This window comes from Strix uralensis, chromosome 1 (genome assembly GCF_047716275.1).
Source record: "Strix uralensis isolate ZFMK-TIS-50842 chromosome 1, bStrUra1, whole genome shotgun sequence".
NCBI lineage: Eukaryota > Metazoa > Chordata > Aves > Strigiformes > Strigidae > Strix > Strix uralensis.
Window position 1 is genome coordinate 118,244,873 of NC_133972.1, and position 16,588 is coordinate 118,261,460.

Genomic DNA, 16,588 nt, shown 5'->3' on the forward strand with positions numbered 1-16,588 from the left:
TGGATTCGTCTTCTTACAGTGATGTTCAAAACTACAAGCGTTCATTGGAAGGGTGTAAAAAATGTTTCCGAAGAAAACTGCAACATGTCCCTTTCCTGGCGTATTACAAGTTAAGTTCAGATGGAATTTAAGAAATTTCCATTCACCTTGGCCCTTATGCCATCATCCAGTCTCTATGAGGTAGGTAGAGCGAAGAAAAATATTGCCATGAGAATAAAAACATCTTTTATTCTCGTTTACTTCAGGAGCATGTGCCCCATGGCAGCTCTCACACACCTTCCGGCGAGGGGCTGCAGAGTTATATTCACACAAGCTGCCTGCAGGCTGAGAACATGAGTTAGTGGGGGGCACAACAAGCCCTGACAAGGAGCAGAGCACTGAAAGTTTGCTCTGCCCTGTCCAAAGAGTGTGGGATGATCTAACCCATCAGTGTGATTAGCACCAGATGGAGGTAGGATTTTCTTTTTTTAAATATTTTATAATGCAGCCAACCATCCAAAGGAAGTGGAAGGGAAAAAAATAAACCAGCTTAAATCTGCTGTAAAGGTTAGTAGGCTAAGCATTTAGAAATACCAGGCCATGTAAACTAGAAGGAAAAGACCAGGCTGCTCACTAGCTCGTAGTAGCTTTCAAAGGGAAAGTCCATCAGAGCAAGAAACTCCAGGAGAGTTTGGAAGTGGCAAGGACTCCTTTTTCTCCTCCCCTCACAGGCAGGGCCACTACCCCAACTGCCCAAAGACCAGCTGTTCCCACTCGTGTCCTCCTGCCACCCCTGCAGAAAGCTCCAGGGATGCCAGAGCAGCCCACGACCAAGAGCTTCGGCCATGCCCGGGGGGCTGCACGTTATGGCCCTCCATACCAGTTGCTGTGGGTCTGGCTCACCCACGGGGCCGCAGAGCTGGTGGGGAGCAGCTGAAGCCATGACCCAGAGTAGGAAGCACTTGGCTATTAGCCTGCGTGCCAGCATCCACGGCACGGGTGAGGAAACCAAGGAGCTGACGAGGGAACAGATACTTATTGAATTGACATGCACTGCCAGCTCTGGAGACAGAAAATGACTGTTGCCCTGAAAATGAGATCCTTGGTGCTCGCAGCTTTACAGATGAGCTCTATAAAAGAACGAGACCAACCCTGAGAAAGACTGAAATGCCTGATGGGCACACTACCTAATGTAGCTAGGGCAAATGCATTTGTTCCCTTTGATGTCAGGATCCAGTAGACCAGATTAAATGAACCCATCTAGTTTCCCACCACCTTTCCTGGCCCTTTTGGAGGGTACCTCTGTGTATCCATCCATGTGTTGGGCATTCAGGTGGCCTGAGAAGCAGCTTGAGGAAAACATGAGCAGAGGAAGCCCCAAACTTCCAGATGGAGGTGGAGATGATGGGAAGGCGGTCAAACCACAACTCCAAACTACAGCCTCCATCAACATAGGCTGATAAGCCACTGAAGCTGAGGAGAAACAAGTTGCCCTGAACTTAACAGCTTGTTTTCTGAGGCAGCATCGGAACTGTGGGGAAGGTGGGGTCAACAGTGCAAACCTGCTAAAGCCAGCTGTGTTCCATTTCAATGCACCCCTCTGTCTTCCCCCTCAAAATCAAGGTGTAATAAATGAAGAAAATCGTTCCTGCCCTCATCCCATCTGAACAGGGATGCATCTGGGAAGTACATGGTCAACAACAGACGCCTGGAGGGTCTAACAGCCCTGAAGACTGGGCAAATGGCATTTGGAAGAAGGAGCAGAAGAGAAGGCAAAAGAAAAGATGGATGTTTTTGAGCAACCAGAGCAGAGCTGTGGCTCCAGTCTCCCTGTAAATACTTCTCTCAACAAGGAGTTAGCTTGAGAAATTTTAGAAAGAGTTTATCCAGCTTGTACACCTGCACTCTGCAGCACCCATATATCCAGCTCAGACACAGCCCAACGTTACCAAAATTTACCAGTAATTTATAAACACTACCATATGCAAAAGCCCTGCAGGTTCAGAGGCCTTTGCCCATGACCAGCTCAACTAATGCCTATTTTGCCACTTCCTGAAACTGCACTCTAACTCCAACACACCCTATCAATAAGGCAAATTATCACCTTGGAAACAAGTCATACCATCAACCAGAGTGTCAGAAAACATACTTTAAATGAAAATAAAAAATGGCCTTTTAACATGGCTTGACTTAACCCAGTTAAAAGGAATTGCCTGATGAGAATGAGAGAGTTTTTCTTTTCCCTGCACGTTTTTTTGCATGCACACGTTTTTTTCTGGTTGCTTCACATAGTCTGCCTCAGCACTACTTCACTGAGTAGGGCTAAAACTGCTGTGTTAAAAACGAGTTTATTATGAATTCAACATCCTTATTTTCATAGAAAGAAAGAATATACTTTTTTCTCTGAATTACTGAAAACAAGAAGTTTCACAATTTTTCAGCCAGTACTAAGAAATCAAAAAGAGGGACTGAAGCAAGGGATTGGAGAAACCTAAACAAACCCCAACTGGTAACACTATAAACAAAAGAAATAAATACAATTTGAAAGACAGGAAAACTACAGCCTACATATATAGGATTTCTGGATGATAGTCACAGCAGGGTCTCATTCAACAGGGAAGTTACAAGCAGCAGCTGGGACCAGAGAGCCAGTTATCAGCAGATCAGAGCTGATCACTTGCAGCTAAGTCTCTTTCTCTACCCAGCTGATTAGTTGCAACAAGCTTCCCCTCCCCTTCAGAGGCTCTGCAGCTACTGAAAGTAAAACCTGCTTCAAGTTCTGCCTTCTGCGGCTTCAGAAATCCAGTTTGGTTCTGCTGCTGGAAACAAAAGCAGAATGTGGCCTCCGCACTCATTTTCCCTAGAAGGATTTTCAGGTCATAACCCCGTCTCCTCATTTTTCTAAGCAATCCCACCCAAAACTTTTGGAAGATACGAGTAAATAAAAAAGTTTCATAGATACACCAGGAAAGCACTAAGACCAAGGTCAATATGAAATCCTGAATTTTGTTAAATTCTGGGAAATATTTACATAATACATATTTAATGTCTACATTGCAAAAACATGATTGTAGCATTTAAATAATTTATAAATTAATAGAGAAAGGCTAGTTTAGGCTTCTGAACATACTTGTTTATTGATACAAGAGAAAAGGCATTTCTCACTTGCTATGTAACTGGATTTTTATGGCGTATTTTTCAAAACAGTCTCCTTCAGTATCCTGGTAGTCTGTTCTTTTGAATGGCCAAGCAGGGCAATGGAGTATGGAAGTGCTATGTGCACACATTAAGTGCAAACTTCAGAGTATTCTTCACCAAGGAAGACTAAGAAAACTGTTGCCCAAGGAAATGAGGCATATGTAGTCATGCTAACTATGTGTCTGGCTGTCTGCCTTTCAGTTCCCATGGCCTTAAAATCATTGTCCAGTTTTACATGTGATTTGATGTTTCACTACAATGCAAAGAAGTAAGTGGCTAGGAGAGACACAGATGAGGGCTCCTTTGCTGTAAAGACTGCAATGATGGACACTTCACACCAGTGTCACCACGAGATAGACAGCCATGCAAAGTCACGATGCAGAAATTTCTCTCATGATAGACTTACTTGTTTACATAATAAAACACAACTAAAATGAACTATTAACATAGGGGAAAAAAATCACTTGTCAGTCTCTGTTCTCTCAGACATTTTGTGGACAAAATTTTAGAAGGTATACATTTACTCCACCAGTACTATTCTTTTCACTACCACCTTTGTCATCTGCACTACTCTGGTCCCTCTTGTTCTGTTTTAGGCTACAGCACTGCAGCTGTTGATGCACACACAGTTTCTGCACCTGTGTAGCGTTACTGTCTTCAGCAGGATGCTCATTTTAACATGTAGACCCCCTTGCATATTTCTAGTGAGAAGAAAGGTCCTTAACTGGTACAACTCATCCAGGGGTGCATTTTTGGTTTTAACAGCAGTGCTCCTATTTGGGTTGGGACATCCGGGCACTAAGAGCATTAGTAATGACAAACATTTTAGAGCCAAGAGAAATAAAACTGTTGTCTTTTATAAACACCAACACAAACTAAAAGATTCTCAGTCACAGGTATTCATTGTAATAGCTACTTAGAAAAGAAGTATGGGTACGTGAGCTTTGCACTGAAACATGTGACACATGCGTGCATATGCTCTGCTACAGGAATTTGTTCTCCCAGAATCCAGATGTCCATTATCATGACATGAAGATAAGAAAACCAGAGAGGTTTTCTCCTTAAGAAAACTATTATCATGCTCCCAATTACTCTGAATATCAAACAATTCTGAGCTCAATTCCACAGCCTGCATATGCAGACACTGCACATCAAGGTGCACAACATCGTCAAAGGTAATAAACTGTTCTCCATACCTAAGAATTGGGATTTACAAATGTAGGCTTACCAACTTCAGACAGTATTTTCAGACTACTTGCTAGCAGAACACATGCCAGCAAGTGACTTTTTATTAGCAAGAAAATGGAAACACAAACAGGAGGGTGAAGAAATGAAGTCTCAGCCAAGGAAGATGTATGCACCAGGTTTGGGAAAAACTTTCTACAGTAAGAGTAATTAAGCTATGGGGCATAACCCTGGGGAGAAGATAAACCTTAATCATGAGTTTTTTTAGGAACAGGTGAGACAAACATATGTCAGAAAAGTTATAAGAGGAGCGTTAGGGTCAAGGGATAACCTCTGAGCCTCTTCCAATCCTAACTCCTTTGGTCCTATGGTGAACAGTCACAACATAAAAATGTAATGAACAAAAAAACAAAAGGTAATGGAGGTCACTTTTTAGATGGTAGTTAGCAAGCCACCTCCCAAAGTCTGAAGGGCTGTCAAAGTTTCCTCAGGAAGTGACAAAGACAAGAAACTTCGCCTTAGTCCTAAACCTGGCAACCACTTCTGCGGTTGCCACACACAATTATGTCAGGACTTGGCAGAGAGTTGTAAATCACTCCGCCAGCCCGCATAAAGAGAATGTCGGGAGCCAAGGCACATGGCACTCAGCAGCCACAGCCAGATTAGGAAACCAGGCAGCCGCATGCCCGGCCACATTACAGCACCAAAGCACGGCTCAGGAACACACAAGCCCCCCTCCGCCCCTCTCTCCTTCATCCCCTCAAGAGGGTGCTCACTCAGGAGAGAAACATCACGTAAGTCAAATGGGAGCTGCACTTCATTTCACTGCATAAACTGAGCTGCAAACTTGCTCAGCCCCAGAAGCTGGTGGCCTCTAACACAGGGACAAATGTTGTGAACAACCAACAGACTGAACCAAGAGACCAGGAAGAATCTGGGGTGACAAGACAGGACTCATGCTCCAGTGTTTGCACTTATGAAGATGAATACCTTCCATGTGCAGATACCTCACTACCCAGCAGCGATAATCTATGGGGGGAAGTAGTTTAGTAGCCGGCTTAAGGCCACTTGCACAGCAACATACTCAAGAGAGCTATTAAAATTGTACCTCGGTAGCTGTGAGGCACTGACCAATCAGGCAGGCATCCTGGTCCTGCCAGCCCACCAGCAAGCTGGAATCATCTCTCCTCAAAGAGCACTGCCTTCTGAAATTCATGAATAACAAAGCTCCACCATCAACAAAGCCTGCCTTCCAAACTGACTCACCTAGCCTTGAGCTGCCCCTCGAGCTGTTGTTCTCTTGCTGGTGTCTCCTTCAACATCTACAAACCCCACGACCATCCATCCCCTTGTGCTGTACTCCAGGCTGCTCCAAATCACTCCCATCACACCCACAGTGAGTTTAAAAAACCCCAAGATACTCTGGAGGAGGAGGAAGTGAAATGCAGATACCCAAATCCCATTTTTTTTAGATTCATGCTAAAAATCACAGGCCAGATTTCCTCCTGGCAATGGGGGGGGTTACATCCAGGAGCCAGTAACTTACTCCCCATCTCTACTGCAATGGCTTGGAGCCAAACACTGGCCCTGGAGTACTGGGCTAGCTTATAGAGCTGGCAGCATGGAGCACAACTCTGGTTTCTCCATTCCCCTCTCACCTAGACCTTCTACAGTCAAACAGGTCTTCAGGGTTTGTGGAGAAGGTGTCTTTGAAAACATCATGCCAGCTGCAATTTTTCCTCATTGGGGAATTCTGAGCTGGCGGAAACAGCCCAAGCACAGGCCCTTTGCACAACTGAGGGCCACAGACCATCAGCGATCCTCCTGTCTGATTTAGAGGCACAGCCTAGGGCTTTGTTCAGAAGTGGAAAAGGATGCAGGTTTAGAAACCAATTTAATCCCTATTCCTAATAAGGATAGGAACTCATCTGGGGACCTGGACATGCCAGACTTGACCAATTATCAGGGGATCTACTAGATACAATACATTAAGCTACCAGGTCCAGGACCTACTGAAAAGACAACTGTCAAGATTCCTTTTGCTAGGTGTGAAAACGTATTCTGAGTTGCCGTCTAGCTTTCAAACAGATCAGAAGACTAATGCCTGCACTTGTTCACACGAACAGGTACAGAGTTTGTCTGTTCTGGAAATGTGTCTGAATTTCTTGAGGGGATTTGTCATATGAAGGATTCCTCTCTTTTGGGAAGACAGAGTGTCAACCTCCATGGTAAATGAGATGTCTGTGATCAGAAGTAGGTGGTTTTCTAGGATTATACCCTATTAAAACTCAGGAAGGAATATCTCACTAACTACTAGGCGACTATAACTACAGACACATCTTCCCTAAGTGTTCCCACTGCCACCCTATCATTTTAATGAATCCACAGAGTAATTGCATATTCCTAGTAACACAGAGCTCCTTTATAGGTAGGTTTCTTTTCCTGTCTTAAAAGAAGTAAACAATTGCCTTGCAAAACCTCCAGTACATTTTAATGTTACAAAACAGCAATAAATAATGGGCAAGAGGAATGTCATTCCACAAGATACTTCATCTCTATAAAATTACAGGATTTTCTGCTGGGGAAGAAAAAATAGAGACACATCCACATATTCTACCACAGACTCCTCACGTTTGTATAAACCACATTTATTTTGTCTCTATGCCATTTTAAAAGTTGAAGGCAGGAATTCTAACCAAGAAAGGAGGAATGGTCACCGTCAAATACTTTGGGTCAAACTCTCCAGTGCCCTGGCACCACATCCTGGCACTTACTGCAGGGCAAGGTACCCACTCCTGCTGGGGTGTCAACACAAACCAGAGAGCACTGGAGTGTCTGTATTTGTTTGTTTTTCAAACGTTCAACACACTTGTACTGCATGAAAGAGAATTCACTCTAAAACAACATCCATGCAGCTTTCCTGAACGTTTATGGAGATGTGGACTTAAAAGCAGCCTAACTCGCACCTGTTAATTTGAGATATTTAAAAAAAAGAAAAACTAAGTAGTGATGCTCTGCTAGGAACTGTCAGAAGAGGTGGCTCTGTTCTCCCAGCGGTGTTTGTAGCCGGGTGAGCGCATTTTGCTGCGAAGTTCCCTGCGTGCAGGGCAGAGAGGGGGCAGGCGGAGCCAAACTGCAAAGCTAAGCACATTGCTGCTCCAGATGTGAAACGCACACAGGGGTTCGCCAAAAAGCAAAAGGAGAAAGAGCAATGGCAGAAAGGCCATTCCTCTAAGGAACCGAGCGAATAAACCCAGGCCAGTAATTAAGCAAAGCACCGACATGGCACGTAGGTGACACAGGGCCGAGAGGCGCCCGGGAGAAGGAGCCACCCGCAGTAACGTCTCCGGGCGGGCAGCGCGCTGCTACTTTCCTCTCTTTCGCTTCCCACCATTGTTGCCGGGGCCGGGTGACGAGACCTTAAATTAGCCTCTCCGCGGGGACGGCGGGCGGCGAAACCCTCCTGGCCGCCTCGGGGGGCTCCGGCACTGGAGGGAGACCAGCCGGGGGCCACCACCGCCTCCCGCGGCCGGCGGGAGCCGGCTCCCCGGCGGCGACACCCCCAAGCTTGGGACGGGCTGGGGGGAACCGACACCCCCCGCTCGGGAAGGGCTGGGGGGAAGCGCCCCCTCAAAAGAGAGCCCCTCGCTTCCTCCCCCCCAGCCCCATACGCCCTTCTTACTTTTAAAAAGTTCAAAACAAGATAAAACCAAAACAAAGCACCGGAGGCCGGTGCGCGGCTGCCAAGCCTCGGCGTGGAGGAATCCACCGCGGCCGAGCTCCCCCCCACCCCGGGACGAGGAGACGCGGCGCCCTCCGGGAGGGACGGGGTGACGGGGGGTAGACAGGGAGCGCTCCCCTTTTTAGCGAGCACCCCATCTCCCTCAGCCCCCACCTGCGGGGTGGGAAAAAAAATAGGGGGAAGCGACCCCCCCGAACCCTCCAGGTCCCCTCTACTCACTCCAAGCAGACACACTTTCAGCTCGCGTATCGCCATCATCTGCCCGCGGCCCGGCCGCTCCGCATCCCCCAGCGCCCCGCCGCCGCCACCACTCCGCACTGCCCCGCCGCGGCGCGGCACAGCCCCCGCCGGGCCGCCCCCCCGCCGCCCGCCGCCGGCGGTCACATGCGCCCGGCCCCGCCTCGCCGCCGCCCCCCGGCCTCGCAGGTCGCGGCTCGGGGGGGAGCACACGGGGCGTTTCGTGGCGGGAGGAGGGAACGTGCTCGGTGCTGCGCACCGCGCCTTAACGCTGCGGCCCGGCGCGGGGAGGCGGCGTGGAAACGTTCGCTGCTATGAGGAAAGTAACCGGCGGGAGGCTGCACCCTGCGCGGGGTCCTACACACCGCGTGCTGCTCGAGGCGGGATTGGGGCCGCTTTCGGTTGTGAAAGGTCTGAATTTTTTTTTTTTTTTTTTTGACGACTTATGCACAGAAAACATTTAAAAGACTGACTCCATTTTTACCCAATCCTAGTAATACATTGCCACTTTTGATGAAAACAGTCAACTTCGGGTTGATAGTAGGGCTGCACCCCAGGCATCCCAAAGTTATCCTCAATACTACATTACACCTAATGTTAGGACCAGGCCACCGAAATCAGGAAGGGGGGTTTGTAACTACTCAGTAGCCAAAGTCCTAGAATTTATGGAGAAGAGTTGCATGCTACAACCCTGGGAAAGCAGAAGAACATCATCTGCCAGGCATTTTAAATCATAGCCTCTGCTCTACTTACAGTTTTATTTTCATTTTTTTTTTCCACTAATTTATCAGGTAGAATTGCTGAAGGGAAATGAAGAAAATCTTGATTAGTCATTGTGAGATTACTGCCACGTCATTAGGAGCCTCCTGGCAATAAACGGTTGTGGCGTTCATTATGTCACTAATTAGTTCCACATGGGGTCCTACACTCACACGGACAGGCTGGAAGAAGATGTTTGCACTCTTCCAGAGCTCCCAGATCCTAGGCCAAGGAAATGCTTGGAGCAGAGCAGTTGTTATCCCCAAGGAGGAAAACACAAAGCATTTCTAGTGGAGTATTACAGCCTGTCAGGAGAGAGAGTATCAAAAGAGAGAGATCAAAGAAGAGGCTCATCAGAGAGATGCTTGTGATTTAATGAAGCTAGTCGTCTTTTTTTAGGAGAATTTAGAAAAGAGAAAACACAGCAGGTTTTCAGACAACCAATAGAGAATGTTGCTGGGATTCTGTCTGCTCATTGCCTTTCCACAAGAATGCATTATACAATAAAATCTTTCAATAAGTAAATAGGATACACTCACTAATATAGAACAATTACAGTTTGCACTCATAGCACAGCTAATTTAAAGCAGCTCGACATTTCAGCCAGTAATTATTTCTACAAATCAACAGGAGATAGGAATTTTTAAGGTTTTACACCATCCCACTTCATCCTGTCTTTCAATTTTAAGTCTGAGTTAAATGTTGCTCCTCTCCTCTAACTTTGAGACTTTTCTACTGTTGAGGGACGGAGATTCCTGAGATTCACAGACAGTGTTATGGTTCAGGATCACCTTTTCACAAATGCTTCTTTTTTTTTTTTTTTTTTTTCTTTGGTCACATCTTTAAATGTTTCTGTGTCTTTCATGGATCCCATTAGTTACCTATTCCTTTTCTTTGATCCTTTTGTAATTCTTGAAGTTTGGGAATTTTTGCTTGTTGTACACATGAAACATTATACCAGCTGAATTAATTTCAGCAAGAAACACTTGAGTTACATTAGATTCTAATCTAATCTACATTAGATGGTGAATTACAAAAAGAGACTGATAAGTGGCGCACTGTATTAAAAGCTGTTCAGTGTCACAAGCACAGTTTGAGGGCTTGTCTGTAGGTGCGTTCAGATTAAGCTACAATGCTGTAATGGTAATGAGAGCACCCACAGAACAGATTAATGCACTTTACTGTAGGTGCATGGATTCTGCAGCTTTAACCGAGGCGCCTTAACTTTTGAAAGCCTCTCAATGCAGGCATGCACTAGAGTACAGTCAATAAGGTTCCAGTCTGGGAGAGCACTTGCTTAAGCCTGTCCATTTTCGAAACAGTAATACATCCCACCGACTTCACGCTTAATTGCTGCCTTGAGTCAGTACCACCATGATATAAAACAGTGCCTGAGAAATTTGCCCAGGAAAGAGAGTCAGATTCCCATCTTTCTTCTCATCTGGGTAAATTTCTTCTCAAATACACAGTTGTGAAACAGAAGCCCTCACTAAAAAAGGTTAAAGCCCAGACCTCAAAAGCTTACTTCTGAAGACAGCAAATAACTAATTAGCTACTTAGAAACAAGCAAATTGTTTAAAACAGTAGCACGAAGATGACCCAGTGGAAGCTGTTTAGGCTGAAACAGCAGGAGAATGTTAAGGAAAGGCAGTTTTACTTGCACAGGCAAAAAGTCTGAAGAGCCAAACAAAAAAAAGAACAACCAGAGGAAAAAATAGCCTATTGTACTCATTTAATCAAAGAGTCTAGAAACAAAAAAAAAAAAAAAAAGGAAAAAATATCCCCCAAAATTAGGGACATAAGAAGAGAGAAAAGCAACAATACAAACAGACATGTGCTCCAGTATTAAAAAAAAAACTAATGACGTTCATTCTTCCAGGAACTGGCATAATCCTTGTGTTTGTCTGCATGCAAGACACTGTGGTCAGGAAAACATTTTTGAGGAATTGGTCATGTTGCAGTGTTTTCAAATGGCTGGTTAAAAGCAAAGGAAAACAAGTCTTTGCATCCTAAAGGTTTTCTTTTTTTCCCTTTTGTAGCATCTTATTCAAGGAATAATTACAAGTTTTGAAGCAATAATTTACCTCAGTTCTTTCTACCCAACTGTATTTTGCGTTTGGGAAATACAAAGCCAAGCGGCTTTGTTTTTCAGCAGCCTTCCCTTAGAGTTTCAAGTAATCTGTTCTCTCCTCAGAAATAATATCTTTCAGTTTCCAGAAACTGGAGGAACCAGACCATCCTTTAGTTTATTCTAATTTTATAACAATGTAATTGCACTGATCTCAAATTAATTACTCCTTAGTGTGAGAGATTTAGGGCCTCAGAGCTGGGCTTAAGCCAGCAAGATGTGATCTGGCTCAAGGTGTTTCTGAGTGTGATAATTGGAAAGTTTGTACAGGCCTGTCTCCATCTGGAAATTCAAGGTAGTACTAGTTGCCTGGGGAGGGTAGGATTGATTCATCCTTCACTTCGGTGGTTTTTTTGCTTACACAGCTAAAGCAGGACTATCCTGTCACTCACCCTAGTTTTTTCAGTGTAACACCACTGCTTTCATGTAACAGAGGAAGGAAGACAGCCTCCTGCTTAGAGGCACAAGGCCAGGAGTACGGAAGACTGGCCTGTTCTCCTGCCTGCAGCGTTGCCTTGCTGTGAGACCTGGGGCTGGGTACCTGACGGCGCTCTGTCCCAGTGTGTGGCATTCCAGTGGTCTGGGGCAATAGTAGCTGGGGCTGCTGCTGCTCTCCTCTTTGCCCCTACCGACATGTTCCTGCCCCTCTGTGGCTCATGATGGTAGATATCTAGTCCTATGTTTAAAAGTTTTCTGCAACCTCAGTCTCTTCCTCTCTAGAAGTGGAGTAGTGGTATTTATCTAGCCTGTATCAGTAGGAACTGGATGCTTGTGAGGTGCTGGCAGTGTTCCCAGGCTTATGAAGGCATCTGCCTTCCTCCTCCTGCTTTCTCTTTCTGGTGAGTGACCTACATAGAGAAAGATCCGTCAAAGACCCTGATGCTACCCAGCTCCTGAAACTGCTGTTGTCTGTCCCGAGCACCTGATGAGTTACTTCCTTTCTTCCACTGTTGCTTTCCCTCTCGATTTCTTGGCAAGCGTCTTCCTCACACAAAAATGTTATCCCTCCTCTTCACTGGCAAGTTCAATCCAGGCCCTCCTACTATGGGCTGCCATCCCAGCTCTTATTCCCAAGGCACAGAGCAGGAGGCAAGTTAACTCCACGCTGCCCAGGGAGAAATGCGTCTGCATCCCATGGATGACACAAACATGCAGTACAGTAATGACTGCCGCCACAGAAATTTCGCTGGTGCCTGCCCAAGAAACTGCTAAAATCTCTTAAAAGGAAAGCAGCTGCCGCTGAGCAAGCAGTTCTTCAAGCAGGAGGAGCAGCTTCCAGCTCAGACCCTAGATCCCTTGCAAAATCCAGTGGTTACGAAATGGCTAAAATTCTGGAAGATGCTATTTTTTGTTCATTTGTTTACTGAATCACCACGAAGGTTAGAAAAGGGCTATCCTCGAAAGGTATCGTGAGACTCCTGAGGCATGAAAACAAGAAAAGTACGGGAGTGACCTGGTGGAAATTGAGGGCCTGATTCCAATTTCAGTCACATAGGTCTTAAGCCATTGCAATTTTTTTTAACTTGAGTGGGGTTATTCCACTTTATTTCACATGCAAAAAGTGAATTAGGCCCTTCATAGCCCACTGGTTCCAGCATTAATACCAGAAGAATCTGTGGCTGCCTGTTACTTCATTTTATTGTAGTGCTGCTTCATGTTTTAACATCTCTTGTTTGTGGCATTTATATGGTCCAGTCACTCCCTCCCGAAGAGAAAATCTGCTGGAAAAGGTTAGAGGGGAGTAAACCTCTGCAAGATACTACTTGCAGCTTCACTGCCAAGTACTTTGAAAAGCGGCATTATTGCTCTTGAAAAAAAACCTGGGGGTTGTTTGTATAAAGCTTACTGGCATGTTTCTTGATAGGCCTTCTAACAGATGCACTGTTCCTAAAGTGCTTGGGAAAGGTTTTTGGCAGCATGGATGCACGTTTGTCAAGAGGGTCAAATTTACTCACTGGTTCACTGTTAATCCCCAGGGCAATCTCCTATCGCAGGAGAATGGTAGTGAAAAGTAATGCATGTTTTCTCATTCTTTGCAAGTGATGTGCTGTAGCTCCAAGCTGGTGACAGCACTACGTTTCTCCACTGAGATTGTTCGATGGGGAAAGAATCAAAAATGCTTATAAAATGCATAAATGTCTTATAACTGAAAAACAGAACCCAAGGTACAACTTGAGACCGCTACAAATATATAGCCGATTAAGCACCAAGAAAGAACAAGAACTAACTAAAGCAAAATATTGTCTCAATTAAAAAATAGACATAAATTGGCCTTAGATGGATTTGGACAGGAAGTTAGGAGTAGGGCTTTCCAAGGCTTTGGAAAATTTTTCTAATAGTAGCTGTCAGAGCAACAAATGAAAAGCAAACTAACTTAAAGGTAAAGCTTGATATATGTAAAAAGAAATTTGAGATGACCTGAAATACCACAAGTCAAGATTCAGTGATCCAACAGATCATTTGTCTATTATCACTAAGTAAATTTGCCAGTCAGCACCAACTGTTCAGCTTGGACATCAGGCCTGATGTGTCACAAATGAATCAAGTTAGAGCTCTTTCTGCTGAGATTGAAATCACCAGTGTATTTCATTTAGTCCAGCAAAAGCCATCCAGCTGCTTCAGCTTGTGTATTACTTTGAGCCTGTCTATTACTTACACCAGATGAATTCCTACAATCAATTCCTGATGAAAGCTCCATATCTTACTATCAATCTTCTTTTCCATATGAACCTTATGAAAATACTTGTGTGAGCCCACAATGCTGGACAAGTCCTTTGTCATGTTACATTCCATACAAAAATATGCCTGATCATGCAGGTGTTTGCAATGTAAACACCAATCCAAACAAAAGGTTGTTGTGATTTCATGTACCAAGACACAGTTCAAAACAGGGGGCTCACTGACCATGGGAATTCAAGGTTGCAATTCGGTGGTGTCCGTAGCTATTGTAACATGTTTCATTTTGCAGGTCCTCTCTTTGGGATGCCAATTTTGAGCACAGTTTGAAAAGACAGAGTGATGATTATTATGAGTGAGTCCGTGGAGGTGATATGAACTGTCTCAGTTTACTTTTGGTGGTGCTGACATTGGTTTGCTCCATTCTTTTTATGCTTCTGGTATAGCTGATACCTGTTAGTTGCTGCTTGAAAAGGGAAGGTAAAGATCAGCTTCACGCAATTATATGTTGTCTCATTGGAACGATAATGAGAGAGAGCTCTACTTCAACATGCAGGGAGACTTTACAGCAGGACAACAATACCTTCTTGCCTTCCAGCTCACTGCAGGAGCAGCCTAGTGAGGGTCTCATTGTAAATTACAACTGGATTTACTGAATATTAATGCTGTTTCCTTCTAGCAGTATATTCCACGGTACACTATTCTCATACAGAGTAGTGTAGTATCTAGTGGTTAACTTTGCCCAGTTTACCACCATTAGCATTGTATGGGGTGAAGGAGCCTGTGTTTACTACCAAATGAAAGGAGGGCATCCACAATTCTCCTTTTAATTAAGCTTAGCCTTGTAAACTATGAAAAGAGTACTATATTAAGGCCAAAGTTTTATTGTCAAGCAAGCAGGCTCCTATTGTGCATAGTGCCAAGGAGAGATAACAGGGCTCTTATATTGTCAGAAATTTGTCCTGCCAAGTGGGCATCAGGTTTGTCTAAAACATGCCCAGTATGTGTGTGCTGCCAGCCAGAGAAGGTTTGAACATCACATTGATTTTTCTCATTAAATCCTCAGGCAGTGAATGCACATTGATAGGTGCTTCCTCTGGTTACAGAAGACCCAAAGAGGGATCTTACAAACAAGCCTCAAATGAAAATTTTCAAATGAAAATGCATCTATCCATCCTGGCCTTACAGTAGTTTAGGTGGTGAGTAGGATGTCTGTAGCCGGCTTCTGGTATCACTTGTGTCTGTTTGTCTGCATCAGTGGAACGGGGTGTTCATTCTAAACAATCATGAGGCAACTGAAAAGGAGAAATTAAAATTCAGTTGTAAGTCAGGTGGTGACTGAGGAGACTTATCTTGTGGACTAAAGTTGATTCATTTATTTAGATTTAACAGTGAGAGGGTTCTTTGCAGTCCAAATAGTACATAGAAAAACAATCTGAAAAAGAAATCTCAGATGGAGAAAAATCTGATCAAGAAATTCTCATCAATCCAAAAAATCTCCTACAGCATGAAAGATAGAGTTCCTAACTTTTTTTTTTTTTTTTTTTCTGTTTCTGCTATGAATAAAATTTTTGTGTGTTTGAATGAGTTTAAGTCTGAGTTTGGGAGTGTGACCTGTCCTCTTCCCACCACCAGTCTAAACAGTCCTGAAATGCAGAGGATGTTTGATATAAACTCCAAATCCCCTTTTGGGTCTATGTCCTTTCCAAGGACAAATTAACCCTTAAGGAAACCTGCAGTTCTGCAAAATTCTCACCACACATTATTGCTGTTATGATCTCTGTATTTTTCTTTTCAGGACAAGTCCTTGTTTAATATTTATCTCAATTTCCATGTACTTCAGTGGTAGTACTGCCTGTTTATGGACTTCAGAATTTGCCTCCAAGATGGATAATCTGAGTTTGTTCAAACCTAAAAATAAACACAAAGTCTGTATGTTTTGTTTTGTAGGTTTTTGAATATTTATTAATAAAATATTTTATAAGGGGGAAAAGATGCACTACTTGATCAACAGCTTTATTTTTCTAATGAGGCGTAATAATACAGTAATCTCTTCAAATAAACAATAGCTTGTCAGGGCCTTGAGTGCACCAACAGATGGTGATTACCATGACATAGCTAAGCTAAGAGACTATCCTGAAGAGCAGAAATTGGAAAGATGCACAATGCAACGTATTTTATCAGTCCCGATTTTTTACCCTCCCCTTCAATCATTTTTTGTGGTTTCTTTAAAGATGATCGAATGGTGATGGGTGCATCAGGTCCAGAGATCCTGAAGTACACTAGGAGGCTCTAAATGTTATTTTTCAGGGCAGTTAAATGCCAAGCAAAGTTTTGTACTAAGGCTGCATTCTAATGGTATGCAGACATACCTTCACCAAGTAGCAGGTAGATTAGGAAATCACATCTCTCACCTTCACAGTTAGAACAATTTTAAGAACTGATGAGAATAAAATAATAGAGCAATAATTGGAAAGGTCAGTTGTGAAGGTATAGTTTGAAGAGAACTGGCACTAGTTAATCTGCAGTAATGGAGTCAGTAAAGGGAAGATCTATCTGCAGGACAACCTTAGAGAGAAGCTACAACAGTCATAATCTTTCTAATGATATCAGGAGGGTGATAAAATGGATTAGAAAATAATTAAATCTGACACTGACAAAGGCAAAATATCATTCACTCAAAA

The 16,588-nt window shown here is 44.0% G+C and overlaps 1 protein-coding gene across 1 annotated transcript in view; it reads right to left on the minus strand.

Moving 5' to 3' along the window:
- Positions 1-8,449, minus strand: part of RAB31 (RAB31, member RAS oncogene family) — a 68,431-nt gene extending 59,982 nt beyond the window's left edge. Inside the window, exon 1 of the mRNA XM_074878220.1 lies at positions 8,324-8,449. Within this exon, the coding sequence (XP_074734321.1) occupies positions 8,324-8,362 (39 nt within the window). The 5' untranslated portion in view covers positions 8,363-8,449. The remainder of the gene's footprint in view (positions 1-8,323) is intronic.
- Positions 8,450-16,588: the final 8,139 nt, after the last annotated feature.